The sequence below is a fragment of the Neofelis nebulosa genome, chromosome 12 (assembly GCF_028018385.1).
Source record: "Neofelis nebulosa isolate mNeoNeb1 chromosome 12, mNeoNeb1.pri, whole genome shotgun sequence".
NCBI classification, from domain to species: domain Eukaryota; kingdom Metazoa; phylum Chordata; class Mammalia; order Carnivora; family Felidae; genus Neofelis; species Neofelis nebulosa.
Window position 1 is genome coordinate 35,411,572 of NC_080793.1, and position 18,709 is coordinate 35,430,280.

Sequence of the window (18,709 nt, forward strand, 5' to 3'; positions counted from 1 at the left end):
AATGGCCATGGAGAGCCATGGATGGTTTTGAGCCGAGAGACAGTGTTCTGGGGCATCTCCGTCGAGAGAGCAGTTCCCCAACCACCTTTTAGTAGAGGTGGACCAGAGATCCTTGCTGTGTGTGGATTCCTGTAACCAGGTTCTACGCGATAGTCCCCAAAGGCAATTTCCTTGCCTTCTCCTGCATAAATATTATATGCAAGTATTTTTAAGTCATTTCATCATGAAAAGAAGCGATTTAACATAACTATTACTCAGGATTCTTCATGAAATATGCATCAAGCAATTAGGTCTAAAAGCGAGAGGTGAGGCCTTGTACCCTGCTTGGGCCGGCAGCTGCGGGCTGAGTGATGTTTTATTAAAGCCCATGATTATGAGACGAGGTAGGGCCTGTTATTAGGCCCGGCACGCCAGGCACGTTTGATAATCCTGGTGATGAGGAGGTGCTTTTTGTGATGATAATGAGGGATCTAAACGCAGTGACAGCCCCAGCACCCCCAGCCTCCGCCAGCCTTACATGACTCATTAGACAGGTCACCCACCGGAGACACCCTTAATTGTGACTTTGCTCTCGCAAGATGTCCTATCAAAGGAGACAGGCCTGACACAGGAGCCTCGCGGGCGGCCGCAGCCTGTCCAAACTCCCTGGGGACCAAGGCCCTCCCAGAAGTGATGATGGCGAGGTGGCGTGGCCGGGGACCTGGCCCACCTGGCCCTGGAGGCAAAGAGCTCTGCGTTCTGGCTTCAGCCAAAGCCCGCCTTGCCGTGTGCCTTGGCCCAGGGTGTTGCTCTCTCCCACCTCAGTCCTCCAAGGCACCCCAAGAGAAGCTCTGTCCAGAGCATCCACAGCACCCCTGGGCATGCTGGTTATCTGATGCACCCTCTTTTCTTGCTAGAAATTCTAATTTTTTTCTCTTCTTATGCTAGTTGTCTTCTGAATTGAGTTGGGAGTAATTAAAGCCATCCCTTCACAGTTGTTTTTATTTTTTTTATATTTTTTATTTAAAAAATTTTTTTTAATGTTTATTTATTTTTGAGAGAGAGGGAGAGCCAGAGCATGAGCAGGGGAGGGGCAGAGGGAGAGGGAGACACAGACTCGGAAACAGGCTCCAGGCCCTGAGCTGTCAGCACAGAGCCTGACATGGGGCTTGAACCCACAAACCGTGAGATCATGACCTGAGCCGAAGTCAGATGCTTAACCAACCAAGCCACCCAGGCGCCCCTTCACCGTTGTTTTTAAATCTTCAGCTGTTGTAAAGTAGCATCTCATTCATGGGGACCTTGTGACCCATCAGGATATATTATCAGGATATATTACACATCTCTTGGGTGTGTGTTGACAAGGTTTTACCTGACCTATTCATGAGTCAGAGTTTGACAGATTGTTTCAAATAGCAAGCTCACCTCTCAGGGCCTGCCAACCCCATGTGACGGGTCTCCATAGCTGGGGCCTTTAGCAGTCAGGACAAGCCATCCCCAGTGCCTGAGATGACCTTTCCATGCCAGCCCTGTGCTGTCTCTGGCCCACCATCAGCCCTGTAGGGTAAGTACCTAGGGACTGAGGCCAGAGTCAAAGAGTCCCTTGCACAGGGTCTAACGTCTCTCCCCTGCCACCTTACCTGGCCTCATACGGAGTGTTGAGGGATTCTCTCCTGGAGCTGAATGGTACTAAGTCAGGAGCATGGACCCTGGGAAAGACCCACCAGGGAGGGAAGCAGCACCACCGCTGATTGCTGTGTGACCTTGGGTCAGCCACCTGACTGAGCCTCAGGACTTGGCATACAGCCTGAATCACAGGAAGTGCCTGGGAAACATTGGCCGTGAAGACCATTATGACCAGTGCCCCGTGAGAATAAAGACTGGGGGGGGCGCCTGGGTGGCGCAGTCGGTTAAGCGTCCGACTTCAGCCAGGTCACGATCTCGCGGTCCGTGAGTTCGAGCCCCGCGTCGGGCTCTGGGCTGATGGCTCGGAGCCTGGAGCCTGTTTCCGATTCTGTGTCTCCCTCTCTCTGCCCCTCCCCCGTTCATGTTCTGTCTGTCTCTCTCTGTCCCAAAAATAAATAAAAAACGTTGGGAAAAAAAAAAAAATTTAAATAAAAAAAAAAAAGACTGGGGGCTGTGAGCAGCAGTGGAATGGGGCATGAGGCTGCCTCCAGGCCCCTTCCTGCGAGAAGTCCTCACAAGGGGGCAAGAGCTTATGCTTACACACATGGAATCCAGGACCTTAGGCCCAGAAGCACCCTCAAAGGTCATCCGGTTAGCCTCCCCACAGATCCAGTGGTGCCAAGGACAGAACCCACCACCGCCAAAGGACCGCCTCAGGTCCAGAGAACCACGGGGTGCAGTGCTTGAGCCCAAGGGGAAGGGCCACTCCTGCTGGGGGCTCCTGATGTGGGAGCCAGCTCGTGGGCCTTTATCCCTCTACCAGGGGATGGTCATGCCTTGGACTGGGCGGTCATAGGGCCTGAGTCCTCTGCCATGGTCTGAGTTTTGTGACTGGCCTGCCCCACTCGGCACAGCCTAGCTCAGTTACAAACCTGTGTCTACTGAAATACATGTGCCAGAGGCACTTCAGGGAGGTGCTAACAGCTGCCCTGCCTCACCTATGTCTGTTGAGGAGGAGGCATCATTGTGGAGTTTCTGATAACCTGGTGGCCATTCCGAACCTGTGGCCTGGGAACAGAGGGGCCTTCTCTCCCTCTGGTCCCATCAGCTGTTTTCACCATCCCTGCCACTTCTCTTGCTGGGTGTTTTAAGAACAACCACTATAAAAACGTCCCATTAAACCATATGAGTTACTTCTCTTCACCTCCTTAAAAAGTAAATCATCTCCTCCTGCCACTTCCTTTCTGTGTTGCCAGCACAGCTTTGGCATTCTGGCCTGGCTCACAGCTATAGCTGCTGTGATCCAGTCTTCCACATCGTGTGCTCTGCACCCCAGCCGCAGATCTGTGGTCTGGCACCCAAAACATCACCCCACTCCACTCACAAAGAGGAGCATGACTGTCCGAGGCTACACGCCCTCTGCTCCCTCAATCACCTGCAGCTCCAGCCGGTGCTCCGCCCCCCCCCCCCAACCCTTTGTCCAGGCAGAGCTGAGCTCATGGCCTCAGTGCACAGAGCTTTTTAACTAGTCCTAGTTTCCTTGGCCGCACAATCTCAGCACTTCATTCAAGCAGTTACCACCCTATCCAGGCCGGCACAGATTCGTGATCTCTCCCGTGTGGTGGGTAGCTAGTCTTCGCTTAAATGGGGTTGTACGTTTTCTCACTGCACACGCCGTTCCCTTTCTAACAGCTTAAGCAAGTGCGCCTCCTGCTTCTCAGATGTGTCGAGGCAATTCTCCAATGAAATGACCCTTCACTGAGGAGTTCTGCCACAGGCTCTGTAATTAGAACATTGTCAGCCTTAAAAAATCTTGATTTAAATTTTAGTTCTTTACAGGAATTATTCTCTCTAGAAACATAATTGCTCTCCGAACGATTTCCTTTAAGCTGAGGGTGACATCTCTAAATACATTATTATGAGCAGATGTATTGCTCAGTGCCCGCACTTCATTAAGCATTTGCTCTGCCATTTGAAAATGGTGCTGGAGTCCAAATTGATGCATTAACAGAGCGGGCGTCCGTGAGCGCGGGGAGCCCAGTCCTGACTGGAAGAGACGTGGTAAGCCCTCCAGTGCCTCTTGGGAGCAGTTGGAGCAACAAGAACTGAAGCTCAGAAGGTTGCACATTTGTGTTCACTTGGAGCTCTGCCTCGCCAGGGGCTGGGCCTTGGTCTCCCAGAAGCAAGGCCCCTGGGGCTGGTCACAAGTTATCAGTGCCAAGGGACAGACTCTAGAGAAGGCAGCAAGAGGTCAGAGTGCCAGCTTTCTCACTAAGTGACAAATGTGAGATAAATTGGACTGTGCTTTGGAAACCAAGCATCTACAGGTTTGGCAGCAAAATCATAAAAGGCCAGGCTTAGAGCTGAGTGGGCAGGGAAAAGGCAGCTTGGACAAAGGCAGATTGACAGAGGAGTGAGTGATCTGATATGGCCAGAGACCTGGGTGGAAGGTGGGAGGACCAGGGCCAGGTACTAGGGCCAGGTGGAAGCAGCATGGCCATTGCCATCTGAGATCTGTGCCCCAGCCAGTGTATGCTGGTGTAGGGGCATGGGGCTGCAAGGGGCACGGGGTCCAGGGTTCTACTCTGATCTCCAAGGGACCCACCCACTGCCCTTTTCAGCAGATGCCATGCATGGTGTGTCCAGGGACCGGGCCCTGATCTGTGGAGTTCTCAGGGGAGTTGGGAAAATGGAGAAGTAATTGCAATTAAAGGAAGCAGGTGATGGAGGCACGAGTTTGCTCGGTGCTGTCAGAGGAAGGAAGGAGCTCTGCTTGTGGTAGCCTGGAAGACTTCCCAGCCGAAGAAACACTCAGGTTGGGCCTTGGAGGAGGAGGCAGAGTTCACTGAACAGAGGGAAGATGCACAGAAAAGGGAGTGCCTGAAAGGGGGCAGAGCTGGGGAAGAACACACATACCCCCGACATTCCCTTGGCTAAAACTAGTAACATGTTTACAGAGGCTGCAAGGGAGGCTGGGAAATGTAGTCCCTGGCAGGGCAGGCAGCCCCTTCCTAGTGGCAATAAAGTAGTATGGAAGGGAGAGCATCAATTTTTGGAAAACAGCTTACCTGTCATCCCTGCTATACTGTTTTCTCACCTATAAACTGGGGGTGATGAGACCTGCCCGCACACTTGCCAGGGCACTGGGGACTTAATCATACTTTACTTTTCGCCTGGCACACACAGCCTAAAAACTTGTCTGTGTCAGCAATAAGAGGAGCCAAGTCTGGGGGCTTGTTTTCCTGAGGAAGCCTTTCAAAAGCTCTCAAGATCCTAAAGACTCTCCAGCAGTGTTTGCTGCTGGTTCCTGGTCTATGCTGGGCTTGGGGAGCTCTGGGGTGCAGCTGCATTTCAGTTGGGCCTGAGCAGCATGGCTGTTTCAGCCTTTGTCACTGCAGATCCTAATAATAACCTCTGTGTTTTGTTCACAGGAGCAACCAGGGCTTTATGCACATGAAACTGGCCAAAACCAAAGAGAAGTACGTTCTGGGTCAGAACAGTCCCCCATTCGACAGTGTCCCAGAAGTCATCCACTACTATACCACCAGAAAGCTGCCCATCAAAGGGGCTGAGCACTTGTCCCTCCTCTACCCTGTGGCTGTGCGGACCCTCTGAGCGGACAAGCCCCACCCTGCTCTGTGACGGGGCCCAGACTTGGAGGAGCTGGAGGCCCCCGCCCACCAGCCCCGCCGCTGTTGCAGGCGGGGTCCAATTTGTGTCGTGTGTATGGTACTAGCACACCACTGCATGTCTCTAGAATGCTGTTGCCACTTATGGGGGCTGGAGAAAGCCTGGACAAAGACAGGACAGCCAACACGCCACCCCAGCCCCCACCCCCGCCCCCTCCTTGAGTTTCTGTGAATTAAAATATTTGCAAATCCAAAGAGATGCCTTCCAAGATGAACAAAGGAGAGCAGCTCCGGAGGGGCGAGGGGCGGGGCGGGAGCTCCCCGGGTTGCAGCTCTTTGTTCTCCAGCTGTCACGAATTCACACCTGTGGGGGTGGGGGGGGGGCACTATGGTTTTCCCACCAGGGCCTCTGCTGGTGCTGGGAGACAAATGCGGGTGCTCTGAGAGCCCAGAAAGCCCCAGGAGTCTGGCTTCCCCTGTGGTGTGTGTGTATGTGTGAGTGTGAACACATACACGAGAGAGCATGGTCACACACAGATGTGAGTAAGCCCACTAAATCCACTGTTAGTCACTCAGTGTAATCACTAGGAGATCTTCAAGGAATCATTGTGCAGTCACAAAGAGGATTCAATTATTTATGAATAGGGTGTGTAAATAAAATAGTCATTTAATACATATTCTTATCCCTTTTTTTATATGTACGTATATATACCACAGGGGGTCTCTGAGGAGGGCAGTGTTTACCTGCTGGTTTCGTTCGCAGAGCAAGGTGTGTCTCTGGGCGTGTGTGGTACGACAGGCCCCAGGGAGGGAAGGAAGCAGAGAAGGGTTTTCTTTGCCCGCCTGAGAGCCAACCTCAGGACCGTGCAGCAAGGCCCCTGCGTTCAGGCTCCAGCAATGGTAGCCTCAAGTGTTGACCCACCACCCAAGCTCTCCCTTCCGCCTATAGCAGCCCAGTGATGGCAAGTCTGTGCAGAGCACCCAGCAGTCTACAAAGGGCTCTCCCATTATCTGGTCAGCGCCACCCCGTGAGGCATTTAATGTGGGGAAAGGGCGGCACAGAGAGGGAAAGTAATCTGCGCTATGTCACATAGCTTGTAAGCGAAAGAGGCTTCTTGAGTCCAGATTGGCAGCCTCCATGGCCAGTGCTTTGGCTATCCATGGCCTCACTGTTAACCCTGCTCCTGAGGGAAAACAAATCCTAACCTCTCAGGGGGACATGGAGTTCTCTTGGTCATCCATCCACACTGCTTCCCCGCAGATAACACACACATTCCCACGGTTCACCTCCATCTTGCCTCTGCCCTTGACTGGAGCAGGGATGCTCACCACACCTTCAGGTCAGGCTCCTAAGGCTGTGAGGTTGCTTTTACTTGGTTCCTCCTCCTTTCCCTCCCACTCACCCACCAGCACGCTATGGTTAAATGCTGGTGGAAGACATAGAAGAATCCCACCCAGCAGCATGACAGATAACGGCTTCCATCTGCTGAAGGACGTGCAAGGATCCAAATATAGCCCGAGTTTGAGTTTCAGTGCCTTCACCAAACACACGTCTTCCTGCCTGCCCAGCTTGTCTGAATGGAGTGGAAGCTTGGTGACCGTCATCCCCAGCACAAGGGGCTGAGTTCGAACATCACCAGCAGTTCTAGACATTCAGCACTGCCCAGGCTTCAGAGATGCTTCAGGCTCACTGTTCAGATGTGGTCTCAGAGGCCCAGCAAAGAAAAAGGCCTTGCGGCTGCTGCCTGTCAAACCAGGCAGAGCAGGACTAAAAGCTGTGCCTCTTTAGGGTGCTGCTGTGGATTTCCCAGGTTTGTGGCCAAAGCTGTTTCCTTAGCAACCAGTCTTTCTGCTCAGTCCACCTCGGGTCATTCTCCCAGCCACCACAACCCCCCCCCCCCCCCCAGAAAAAAAAACCTCTCCCACCTGCAGATCCCACAGCCTGAGCTGCCTCATGATTACCACTTAGGCCATGGCCTGACTCTGTCCTGACCTTTTGCCTGTTGTGCATTTTCCCAAATGTCCTTTGAGGCAAAAGAGTACCTGGAGTGATTCACATTCCCCCCACCCCCCTTTCTCTCTCTTTCTCTTTTTTTTTTTTTTTTTTTTTTTTTTTTTTTTGTGAATGAGAAAATGAGTGAGGAATTGGCACTTGTCCAAACAGAAGTGCCAAAGGAGACCGGACCCCAAGGATCCACTTAGAGGTTGGGGCTGTGGGAGCAGCCCCTCAAGCTGGGTGGGGTGAGACTGCATTAGCTTTCTCCCCACCCGAGCAAGCCCAGATGCCCACGGGGCACTTCCACTTCCGATGCTGCAGGCTGGGACCGTCCAGCAGCTGTGTGAGCCTTCCCAGTAGACAATCTTCCACAACAAATTCCTCCTCAGGAAAGGCTCTGTGCCTGTCTGAGGAGGAACTAGGTTGTTTTGCTGTTGCCTTTGCTCTTTTAAGGGATTCCTGGGCCCTCCCTCCTTCCTGAAGTTTCCCCAGGAGGCCCAACCCCCAGCTGCCCTTAGGGACAGAGGCCGGCAGAGGAGCCAGCTTACAGGATGGGAGCTGCTAAAAGGAATTTTTGCCTTAATTTTACGAACCTCTCCCTCTTCTTCCTCTAATTGTGACCATTTCCTCTGTCGGTGTGTATTCATGTTTTCTTGGATATCTAACAATTGAAACGGCTTTTCCCTTTCAGAAACACTCACATTCAGGTTACTGGCATTGGTTTGGTTTTTGTTTTGGCTTTTTTTTTTTTTTCATCTGCTGCCAATTAATGGAAAAAATGAGCTGGGTTTCTTTGAGGGGGGAAAAAAAAAAGCTCCCTGCTACACAATATCTTGCCCTCAGCATTTTGTCTCAGAACACTACCTCCAGCCACTAACAGGCTCCATTGCTCAGAGCCACTGGACTGTTTTGTTGTGTGTTGTTTTTTTTTTTCTTCCTTTCTTTCCCTTCTTTGCTGGCCTCATTATTGACCATAATGCCCCAACCACTTCAGCAGCTCTGTCCTTGAGCACTGAGGAGTCAAGAACCTTTTTGGCAAACCCCCCTCCCCAACAAGATGGTGGCCACAGAAAGAAAGAAGCTTTGTGGGGAGAGAGAGCCCACCTGCCTGTCAGGAGAAAGGCTCAGGGAGCAGCCTTTCTAAGGACAATGCTGAAAGAGTCTGGGTCTCCAGGAAGGCTGGGCCAATTCAAGCAGAGCTGTGCAACCCCTCGCAGAGCACCTCAGGGCTGGTGCCCCTCTGTGGCTAGTGATTGAGCAGAGGGGATCCTGACCTAGCTTTTGGCAAGGGCCTCATGCCAATGAGTAGAGCTCTTGGCAGGCATTCTGCTTCTACTACAGTCACAGGACCTGGAGATTCCCCTTTTAAGATTTTAAAAATAATTTTTTTAATGTTTGTTCTTGAGATAGAGCAGGGGAGGGGCAAAGAGAGAGGGAGAGAGAGAATACCAAGCAGGCTCCATTCTGTCAGCACAGAGCCCAACGTGGGGCTCCAACTCAGGAACTGCAGGATCGTGACCTGAGCAGAAATCAAGAGTTGGCCACTTAACCGACTAAGCCTCCTAGGTCGTCCCCTGCCCTTTAAGATTTTAACCCCAAGATCTGGCCAGCTCTCCAGGACACTCAAAGGTGGTTAATGTCACTTGACCAAGGGCCGCACAGGGACAACGGTCAGGCTTACCATTCGCTCTCACAGACTCTAGGGACGGTGCGTGCAGAAAGCCAGCAGACGGGGCAGGCTGGCATTTGGAGTTGGCCCGTGGGTGCCCATGAAGCATCCTGGATGGATCAGGCAGCCATCCAGCAAGCTGCCACGTCTGTCTCTTCACCCTTCCAGAATCAGTTACCAGCAAAGACCAAATGGACCAAGTTGTCCGGAGGGAGCCAGCACAGTCCAGAACCTTAGCTGCAGGAGCACCTTCCAGAACCCCACAGAGACCCACTCAGGTGCCTCCTGAGCACGGGCGGCAGCCCTCAGCCTATCCTTCCCCTCGCTTCAGAGCTGTGTGTTACTGCCAAGAGCCCATGCCAGCCGCCTGCTGCTAACAAAGTGTCCTGTAAAGCTCTAATTCTGTGTGATAAGCTGTATGATAATGTATATTTAATGTGAAGCTTTTAACATACGGTTGTCTTGTGGAAATGTACCTTATTGAGCACACCTGTGTTATTTCTTTAAAATGCAACAGTGAAATCTAGTTTGATTGCCTTTTGTTTACAGAGGCTGAGGTTCTGCCATCATCTCCCAAAGGTGGATTGTTACAGGAACCTCCTGCTTCCCAATTAAGAGGAAGATAGACCCCTAATGAGTTCGTTAAATGAAAACAAATTAATTTGTTCAGCAGACATTTGTTGAGAGCCTCCTGGTCCTCGGACCTGTTGGATACACAGGAGAATGAGACCCAGCCCCTGCCCTCAGGAAGTTTCCAGTGTGGGAAGAAACAAACAGGTAGCTACACTTGGTGTAATGGGGGGGGGGGGGGGGGGGGGACCGGGCGGGGAGGGGGCCAGCAGCTGAGGGGGCCCAGATGGGGGAATTGAATCTGCCTGCTGTGTTCAGGAAAATGGCCTTGAAGGATGAGGGCTGGGTGTTCCAGGCAGAGTAACAGGTGCTGGGTTCATCAGGGAGCGTGGAACAGGTGTGGTATGGTGGAAAGGGCAAGGCTGCTGGGTCTCTAAGGGCTTCATCCTGTGGAGGCAAAAGAACAGAGCAGGGCAAGAGGAGAGGTGTTCACCTTCTCCAGCCAGAAAGCAATTCCCTGAAGACTTGGGGAGGTGCTGGCCCCCTGTTTCCTGGAGGGGTGATTACTAAAGGAGAGGCTCAGGGTCTCTATCATTTGCCCTCACGCTATCATCATGAATGACGTCATCGCACGGCCTGAGGTAGGAAGGGTGCAGGAAGATCTGCAGCCCAAGTCCACCCTCACACACAGATCAGCACCTGAGTTTGCATTAAGTCCCCTGCAGCGCTCCAGGAAGCCTGCTATGAAGTGACCCCTGACCCCCACCTCACCATGGAGGAACTCACTGCATCTCCTCCTCCTCTCTCCCAAGAGCCTGGCCTTTTGCCCCCAGCAGGCTCCTTCCTCCCCCATAGCCCCAAGGATTCAAGCTTTGGTTCTCCTCTCCCCTTCCATACTGCAATGACCCCAAATCCACTCCTCCATCTCCCAATCCCAAGCCCCTCAGAGCACACTCCATGACCACACCACACACACACACACACACACACGCGCGCGTGCGGGCGGGCACCCAGGACCGGGACAAGGGCAATGCCAGTGCTCTGCAACCAGGAATTTCCTGAAGGGCAAGGAGGAAATGTCTCTGGTGGTCGTCTCTAATCTATGTTATGTTCTAGGGAGGGTTTCATTTCTGTTTCAGTTCAATTTAACAAACATTGAGTGTATAAAAGCGTCCATGACAAGCTGGTGACCTGAAGCAGGAAGCTGGGCACAGGAAACATCTTCAACCATAGTCGACAGGAAGCAGTGAGCGGCCAGACGCCTGCCCCCACGGCATCCCTGCACAGAAACCCAACAGTGCAGGGTGGAAACTGAGACCCAGAGAGGGACAGGGACTTGCTCAAAGTTACACAGAAATTCCATCTTAATATGCCTCAGGTGCTTGAGGGGGACCGGTTCAGAGGGTCACCTTGGCCAGTGTAGCTCTGGGAAGACTGGGGTGGAGGAGGGGATTCTTCTTGGACAGAGTTTATAATCCAACTCTATATCGCTGGCTCCCTCCTGAGTGGGAGCATCCCAGACATGCAGTGATTGGTGTCCTCTCTAACTAGGAGACAATTTTGGAAGGGGCCTTGGTCTGACTGGGCGGCAGGATGTCACCAGTGTGGTTCTGGCGCCCTCATGTGGTTATCTTCAGCATTGCAGCCAGGGCCAGGGGGAGAGTAAGACAGCTCCAAGTCCCGCGCTTGTTATAGAAAGAGAACACAGGCCCAGAAAAGGAATAGGCAGGCATGTAAATAAATAGCGTGCCAGCACAGTGGTGGGTGATGGGTGTTGTAGCAGAGGTATGGCTAGCAAAGGAAGTGACAATTGAGCTGGGCATTATATGCAAGGAGTAAGCGCATCCCAAGAAGAGGAACCAGGAGTAATCAAGAGCAGGGAAGGAGGCTTCCTCTGATTCCCAATGCAGTGCTCTCTCAACTACCTCCCACTCTAAAGCCCCACTAATTCATGACAACTGAGAAAGAAGGTCAGGCAGAGTTAGAACAGCTCAGTACAGAACAATTTTATGCAGTATTTTTTTTTTTTTTACATTACTGACTTTCTGATAACGTTTACTCACTGAACTAGATTTGTATTTCAGGAAAATGTAAAGAAGAAAATTAAAATCACCCTAAAGGCAAAGAAAAGCACTGTGAACATTCTGAAGTATCATCTTAGTGTTTTTTTCTGTGCATACATATAATTCTTTTTCAGCTTTATTGATGTCCAGTTGACATATAACACTGTAATTTTAAAGTGTGATGATTTGACACATGTATATATTGGGAAGTGATTACCACAATTAGATTAGTTAACACACCCATCACTTCATATAATGACAAATTTTATCATTTGTGATCAGAAATATCACATACGTGTATAATAAGAACATTTAAGATCTACTCTCTTAGCTATTTTCAAGTATATTATACAGTATTATTAATGATAGTCACAATGCTGACTATTATATCCCCAGAAGTTACTCATTTTACAGCTGGAAATTTGTACCCTTTGACCAACACCTCCACATTTGGCTTCATCCCTCAGCCCCTGGCAACCACTATCTTCTCTCTGTTTCTAGGAGTTGGCTTATTTTAGTTTCCAAATATAAGTGAGGTCATGCAGTATTTGTCTTTCTCTGCCTGACATTTCACTTAGCATAATGCCTTTACGGTTCATCCATGTTGTCAAAATGGCAGAATATATTTTCTTTTTATGGCTGAATAATGTTCCATTGCATTTATATACCACATTTTCTTTAATCATCCATCAAAGTATAAATCTAAACTTAGATTGCATACATTGTATTATTTTTTTCTTTTTGGTTTTTTGATTCATTAAGTATTCTCTACACCCAACGTAGGGCTCAAACTTATGACGTAGAGATCAAGAGTTGCCTGCTTTTCCAACTGAGCCAGCCAAGCGCCTCATAAATAAAATTGGGTTCATGCTGTGTTTATATAGTTTTATGCTTCATTTTCTATTTAAAATAATGTCTTCATGGGGTGCCTGGGTGGCTCAGTCGGTTAAGCATCTGACTTCAGCTCAGGTCATGATCTTGCGAGGTCTGTGGGTTCGAGCCCCACATCCAGCTCTGTGCCGACAGCTCGGAGCCTGGAGCCTGCTTCAGATTCTGTGTCTTCCTCTCTCTCTGCCCCTCCTCCACTGGCACTCTGTCTCTCTCTCTCAAAAATAAATAAACATTAATAAATTTTTATAAAAAAAGAATAGTGTCTTCATGTTATTAAATCTGTGATATGATTTTGTTTTCTTAGCTGCATGAGATTCTATTTTAACTCATTCATGTTTTTGTATAACCAGCTCTGCTGGGAATATCTTTGTTCCAAAATCACTGTCAAAAGAAAAATCACTGTCCATATTTCTTTTTCTTAGGAAAAACTCGTAGAAGTGGCATTCCTGGTCAGAGTCTAGGTACATCTTTAAGGCTTCTCGTCTTCTAGAGAGACAAGTGTATCTTCCACTATTGTGTCTGGGAGTGTCCCTAAACCCTTCCAGTTATATTAGAGAACTTTAAGCGACTTAGACTTGCCTAAAATGTGAGGCATGAGCTAAGCCATTTCCTTTCATGAAACACAGCCTGAGTTCTGGCATGGGGCCACCGGGGGGCAGGACAGGAGGCTGCCTGGGGTCTGCTTATAGGTGACCAATGGTCCGCATCTGCCCAGGACTGTAGAGCTCTCCAGGATGCCCAAACTGGGGTGATCCCAGCCAGACTGAAACCGTTGGTCACGCTAACTACCGGCTCCTGACATAACTCCCAGCAAGCTCCTCACCCTCTGCCCCTGTGAAGGTGACTTCCTGGGCTGGGGGCCAGAGATGGGAGACCCTGAGAGGCTGAGAAGGGGTCCTGCCCTCCTGGAGTTTGGGAGGCAGACAACAAGAGGAATAGCTGTCACCCCTACAGAAGCACTGAGGGGCCCAGGCTCACATCCTAATTCCATCCTCTCTGGCTATGTGACCTGGGCAATGGGTAAAAAGCTTCTACTTCTTCTGTAAAATGGCATGAGGGGGCACCTGGGGGGCTCAGTAGGTCGAGTGTCTGACTTCAGGTCAGGTCATGAGCTCTTGGTTTGTGAGTTGGAGCCTGCCACCGTCAGCACAGAGCCCATTTCAGATTCTCTCTCTCTCTCTCTCTCTCTCTCTCTCTCTCTCTCTGCTCCTCCCCCGCTTGCGCTTTCTGTCCAAAATAAACAAACATTTGGAAAAAAAGATGGTGTGAGAAGTGACCTCCCCGGGGTTACTGTAGAGATGACAGTGTGAAATGAATACCCTAAGCATGCCTTACCTTCATCAACCTTCAGATCATGTCAGCCAGATCAGGTGAGTTTTCAGGGGAAAGGCAGGGGCTGTTACAGCCACAGAATTTCAAAGGAAAGAGGGTCTGGGGTTCTGGGAAGGCCTCCTTTATGAGGTGAGAACGGAGTACATTTTACAAAGTAAAAATGCCCTAGCTCCACATCTGCGAAGTAAGGGGCAGAACTCAAGATCATTTTCCTCTTCAGACTGAAGTCCAGGGTGGTTCTTGCCATTCCCCTATCCAGGCACCTTTTTTTTTTTTTTTTTTTTTTTTTAATTTGAGAGAGAGAGGGAGAGGGGTGGAAGGGAGGGAGGGAGAGAGAGAGAGAGAGAATCCCAAGCAGGGGCTCAATTCCATGACCCTGGGATCATGACCTGAGTGGAAATCAAGAGTGGGATGTTCAATCAACTGAGCCACTACCACATTTGTTGTTTACTTCAATATTGAAATCTGTTTATTGTCTTTGTTATTTGTTTGTTTGTTTTTAATTAAGCAGGCTCCATGCCCAACATGGGGCTCGAACTCATGACTCTGAGGTCAAGAGTTCTCTACCAACTGAGCCAGTCAGGCACCCCCTGTCTTTGTTATTCAAATATCAAATCTATGCAGTGTTTTTACTGTTTAAATATTAAACGTGTATCATGTTCATTATCTGTCTGTCTCCACCCACTAGATTGTAACTAGAATGTAGACTCCACACAAGCAGGGATCTAGGAGAGTCTCTGGCACATAGTAGGTGCTCAATAAGTGTTAAATGATATAATAATTATAAAGTCCCCATGGATGGTGGGCTTACTCTGTGTGCCCATGTTGTGCACACGCTGGTTTCCCCTGATGAGATCCCCACTGCACAGATGAGAAACAGGATCAGAAGGTGAAGGGAATATTAGGAAACACAGAAATTAGATTTAGTGGTGGCTGCCCAGAGCTCATGCTCTGTACCTCTCACCCCACAGGAGGGTCATGACCCACAGTCAGTAGGGTACAAAGGGAACTATGTAGTCCCTTCTCAGGAGCAAGAAAAAAGGGTGGCATTTCGAGCTTTGGGTGACCCAGTCCCTAAACTCCATTGTTCCTTTCCCCCCACTCCACTCCATGAAGGAGAATGAGCCATCCTGGGGAACCTCTCTCAGGGACTCAGAAGGTGGGCACCAGCCAGGACTGTCCTTTTGAAGAGGGATCGTGAGGCTCAGAGATGGGGAGAACTTTGCCCTGGGTACACAACCAGGAAGTGATGGGTCTAGGATTGAAACCCAAGTATGCTGACCTTGCAACATGTTGTGTCTCTGGTAAAGTACAATTCCTAAGTCCTTCCTCTTGGAAATCTTGATTCAGTAGGTCTTGAGTGGGTGCTGGAAACCTGTATTTGTAACAAGTTCCTCAGGGAAATCATATGATCAAAGAGTCCTGGGTAAAGGGCCAGTCTGCCATTCACCAACCACAGATCTTTTTCCCAAAAGCTAAGCACCAACTACTCAACTGTGCTTCTGTTCTCAAAAATGGTGGATGGTAGGGTCCCAGCCGTACCTTTCACTAGGTACTAAACTCAACCAGGTCACGGGGCTTCTCTGAGCACAAAAATTATGTGAAAATCTGAAGAAATAACTATCATGTAACTGCTTGGAAAACCCACAGAGTATTGTGCAAATGTTTGATGTTATTTTATTGACTCAGTCCTTGCTAGATAAAAATGTGTTTGTATTGCACAAGTATGTGTCACTTAAATACCAAGTAAGGTGTCCCATGATGCCACGCAGAGGTCAGCAACCGTTCTGAGCCCTGAGAGCTACCAGGGGGCATAAGCTCTGCCTGTAGGTATGCTTAGGACAAAGGCAAAGTTGGGGGATAGGAGCAAGGTCAGGGAGAGTCAGAAACCTAGTGTCTCCTTCCTTACACATTCCTTCCCATCCTGTGCTTATTCTGGAGCCTACCTTGTTTAAATCCTAATCATGATTTGTGGGTCACCTTTTCCAGGTAGCTTTCCCTGATTGCAGCTAGTGCATTTTTGCTCTCCTACGGACACTCTTAGCACTTGGTATGTGCCGGTCTCAAGCACTGATGGTTTCTTCTTAGGGCTGGATCCTAGTTTTCCCCCTGGGCTGCATGCTCTTTCACTCATACATTCTTTTTTTTTTTTTTTTTTTAATTTTTTTTTTTTCAACGTTTATTTATTTTTGGGACAGAGAGAGACAGAGCATGAACGGGGGAGGGACAGAGAGAGAGGGAGACACAGAATCGGAAACAGGCTCCAGGCTCTGAGCCATTAGCCCAGAGCCTGACGCGGGGCTCCAACTCACGGACCGTGAGATCGTGACCTGGCTGAAGCCGGACGCTTAACCGACTGCGCCACCCAGGCGCCCCTCACTCATACATTCTTGAGCCCTGCAAGCCCCGCTGTTTCAAACTTTAGGTCACTATCATGGGTCAGGATATCCATTTAGAGCCGTTGTTTCCCAAAATTGCCTGAGAAGAATCACCTGGGTCTTGTGTTAAATGTACACAGGCCAACTGGCCTCTCCCCTGGAGATTCTGATTTTGCAGTAGGTCTGACTTGGGACTGGGGATCTATTTACCAACCTTCCAGGATGTAGACTCTAGCTTTTTGATCTGTAAAGTGCATAAAGTCACTTGATCTCAATAATACAGATCCTAGTTTACTAGGTCTGGGGCAGGCCAGGCAGAATAACTTCTGGGGCACCTGGGTGTCTCAGTGGGTTAAGCATCTGACTTCAGCTCAGGTCATGATCTCATGGTTCATGAGTTCAAGCCCTGCTTTGGGCTCTGTGCTGACAGCTCAGAGGCTGGAGCCTGCTTCAGATTTTGTGTCTCTCTCTCTGCACCTCCCCTGCTCATGCTCTCTCTCCCTCAAAAAAATAAACATTAATTTTTTTTAAAAAAAGGAAGGATAATTTGTAACAACCCCCAGATGATGCCAATGCTGCAGGTCTAGGGTCATAGGCTGTTTGGCCCAAGTTCAGGTGATTCTTACTTTTAGGCCCCACTGGAGAAGTCAGGATTTGGTGCTGGTCTCAACATCAGCACACCTGGGGAGATTTTAAAACATACTAAGGTCCAAAAGCCAAACAAACAAACATACTAAGGTCCAGATCCCGCTACAGGCCATTTTAAAGCAGAATCACTCAGGTTTTTTGGTTTGGTTTTTAAAGCTACTGAGATAATTCTGATATAATTACATAAGAATTATCAGAGGTTGAGACTCACTGACTTAGTGGGTCCCCACCAGGATGAAAATAAATTAATGAATAAATGGAATAGAATAGACCATCTCACAGACTTGTGGGATAAAGCCTTTGACTCCATTATGTGCATGGTATATGCAGATCATGTGAGTTGCTAGATCGACGTAGGTTTGAAAATGAGTGAAGGAGAAATGAGCATGTCCAGGAGTTCACAGACAAGCTGTGGGGACAGACTGAATGAACTCAAGGGCACCCAGGCTTCCCACCACTACCACCCGGGGGCTAACAGCACAGATGGAGAACTCCACAGCCTCAGGCAGTGAAGTCATAGAGAAAGCCTCAAGAAGCCTCTGTGTAAGCTAAGTGGTTCAGGGTGAACAGGGCTTTGTCTTGAAGCAGGCAGGACCTTCAAAGCACAGAGGACAAAATGTACGCAGTTTGGAGGTATGTAAAAGAACACAGCAGGTTCAGGGAAGGGAACTAGCAGTGGCTGGCCATGTGTCTGGAGCCTGGGGGGTGTGAAGGGGAGTGGCCGAGATAGGCCCAGAGGATTGCAGGGGCCTGGGGAATGTGAGCTGAACAGAAAGGAAGGTCACTGGCCCTTTGCTAGGGAATGACCACAGGTGACTTTTCTTGGCTCGTAGTAGCCAAGACTCCACTGGCAGATTGTGTAAAGCTGTTTTTGTGGATATAAGGGTCCATGGAGACTCAGGGCCCTAGACAACTTTCTAGAAAGCATTTGGCAGGGGTGGGGGAGTCAGAGGGTGCTTAAGCAATCGTCTATCAGCAACATTCCCATGTCCCTTTTCGCAAGACCCCAGACCCTCTTGGGCAAACACCCTTTTTGCCAAGCACTGAATTGGAGGGCCAGAAACAAGGAAGACAGCCCTGCCCCGTTGAGCTGGCAGTGGGAAAGTGATTCACACTCATGAATTATTATAACATACAGCAGGGTTTTGGAACTTCCCCAAACTTTGTGCTATGGGAAAGCAATGGCAAGAGCCATCAGTTTTGCCTGGGTTGGTCAGAGAAGGCTCTTCTGAGGAGGCAAAGAGCCTTGAAGGGTTAACATGTTTAAATGGAGAAGAATCAATGGTGAAAGGGGGGAAGAAGCTTAAGGAACCAAGGATTTGCAAGACACTGAGAGACTGCACAGGGCTGGAGTACAGAATGTCATCGGGCGTGAGGTGGACAGTAAGGCAGAGCAGCCAGAACACAGTCCTCACGCCAAGTTAAGAAGTTTGTACGGATTGGGGAGGCAAGAGAGAACCATTGGAGGTTTTTAACCTGATTATCGAAGGTGGGTTCTAATACCTTCTAGGATATTATCTGGCAGCTGATATGGAGGCTGGAGGTGTGGATAACAGTTTAAGAGGCTAAAGAATGAATGAAAAAACGGGTAGATGAGGACCGAGAAATGAAACGCTAACTCTATTTATTTACTTTTTTAATGTTTATTTTTGAGAGAGAGTGAGCAAGCGAGCATGAATCGGGGAGGGGCGGGGGGGGGGGGGGGAGACACAGAATCTGGAGCAGGCTCCTGGCTCCGAGCTGTCAGCACAGAGCTGTACGTGGGGCTCGAACTCACGGACCGTGAGATCATGACCTGAGCTGAAGTTGGATGTCTGATCAACTGAGCCACCCAGGCACCCCCAAAACATTAACTTTGTGATGACTCCTGAGAAAACAAAGGATTTTCAGTTCCAACCTTAATATGCCCCAAAAGAGCCAGTCAAGGG

General features: G+C 49.6%; 1 protein-coding gene across 2 annotated transcripts in view; it reads left to right on the forward strand.

Annotated features, from left to right (window-relative positions):
• Window positions 1–5,909, forward strand: part of SHB (SH2 domain containing adaptor protein B) — a 137,432-nt gene extending 131,523 nt beyond the window's left edge. For both annotated transcript variants that reach the window (XM_058694855.1, XM_058694853.1), the window contains one exon: window positions 5,037–5,909. In XM_058694855.1, coding sequence (XP_058550838.1) covers window positions 5,037–5,220 — 184 coding nt within the window. In that variant the 3' untranslated portion in view covers window positions 5,221–5,909. The remainder of the gene's footprint in view (window positions 1–5,036) is intronic.
• The last annotated feature ends 12,800 nt before the right edge of the window (window positions 5,910–18,709 follow it).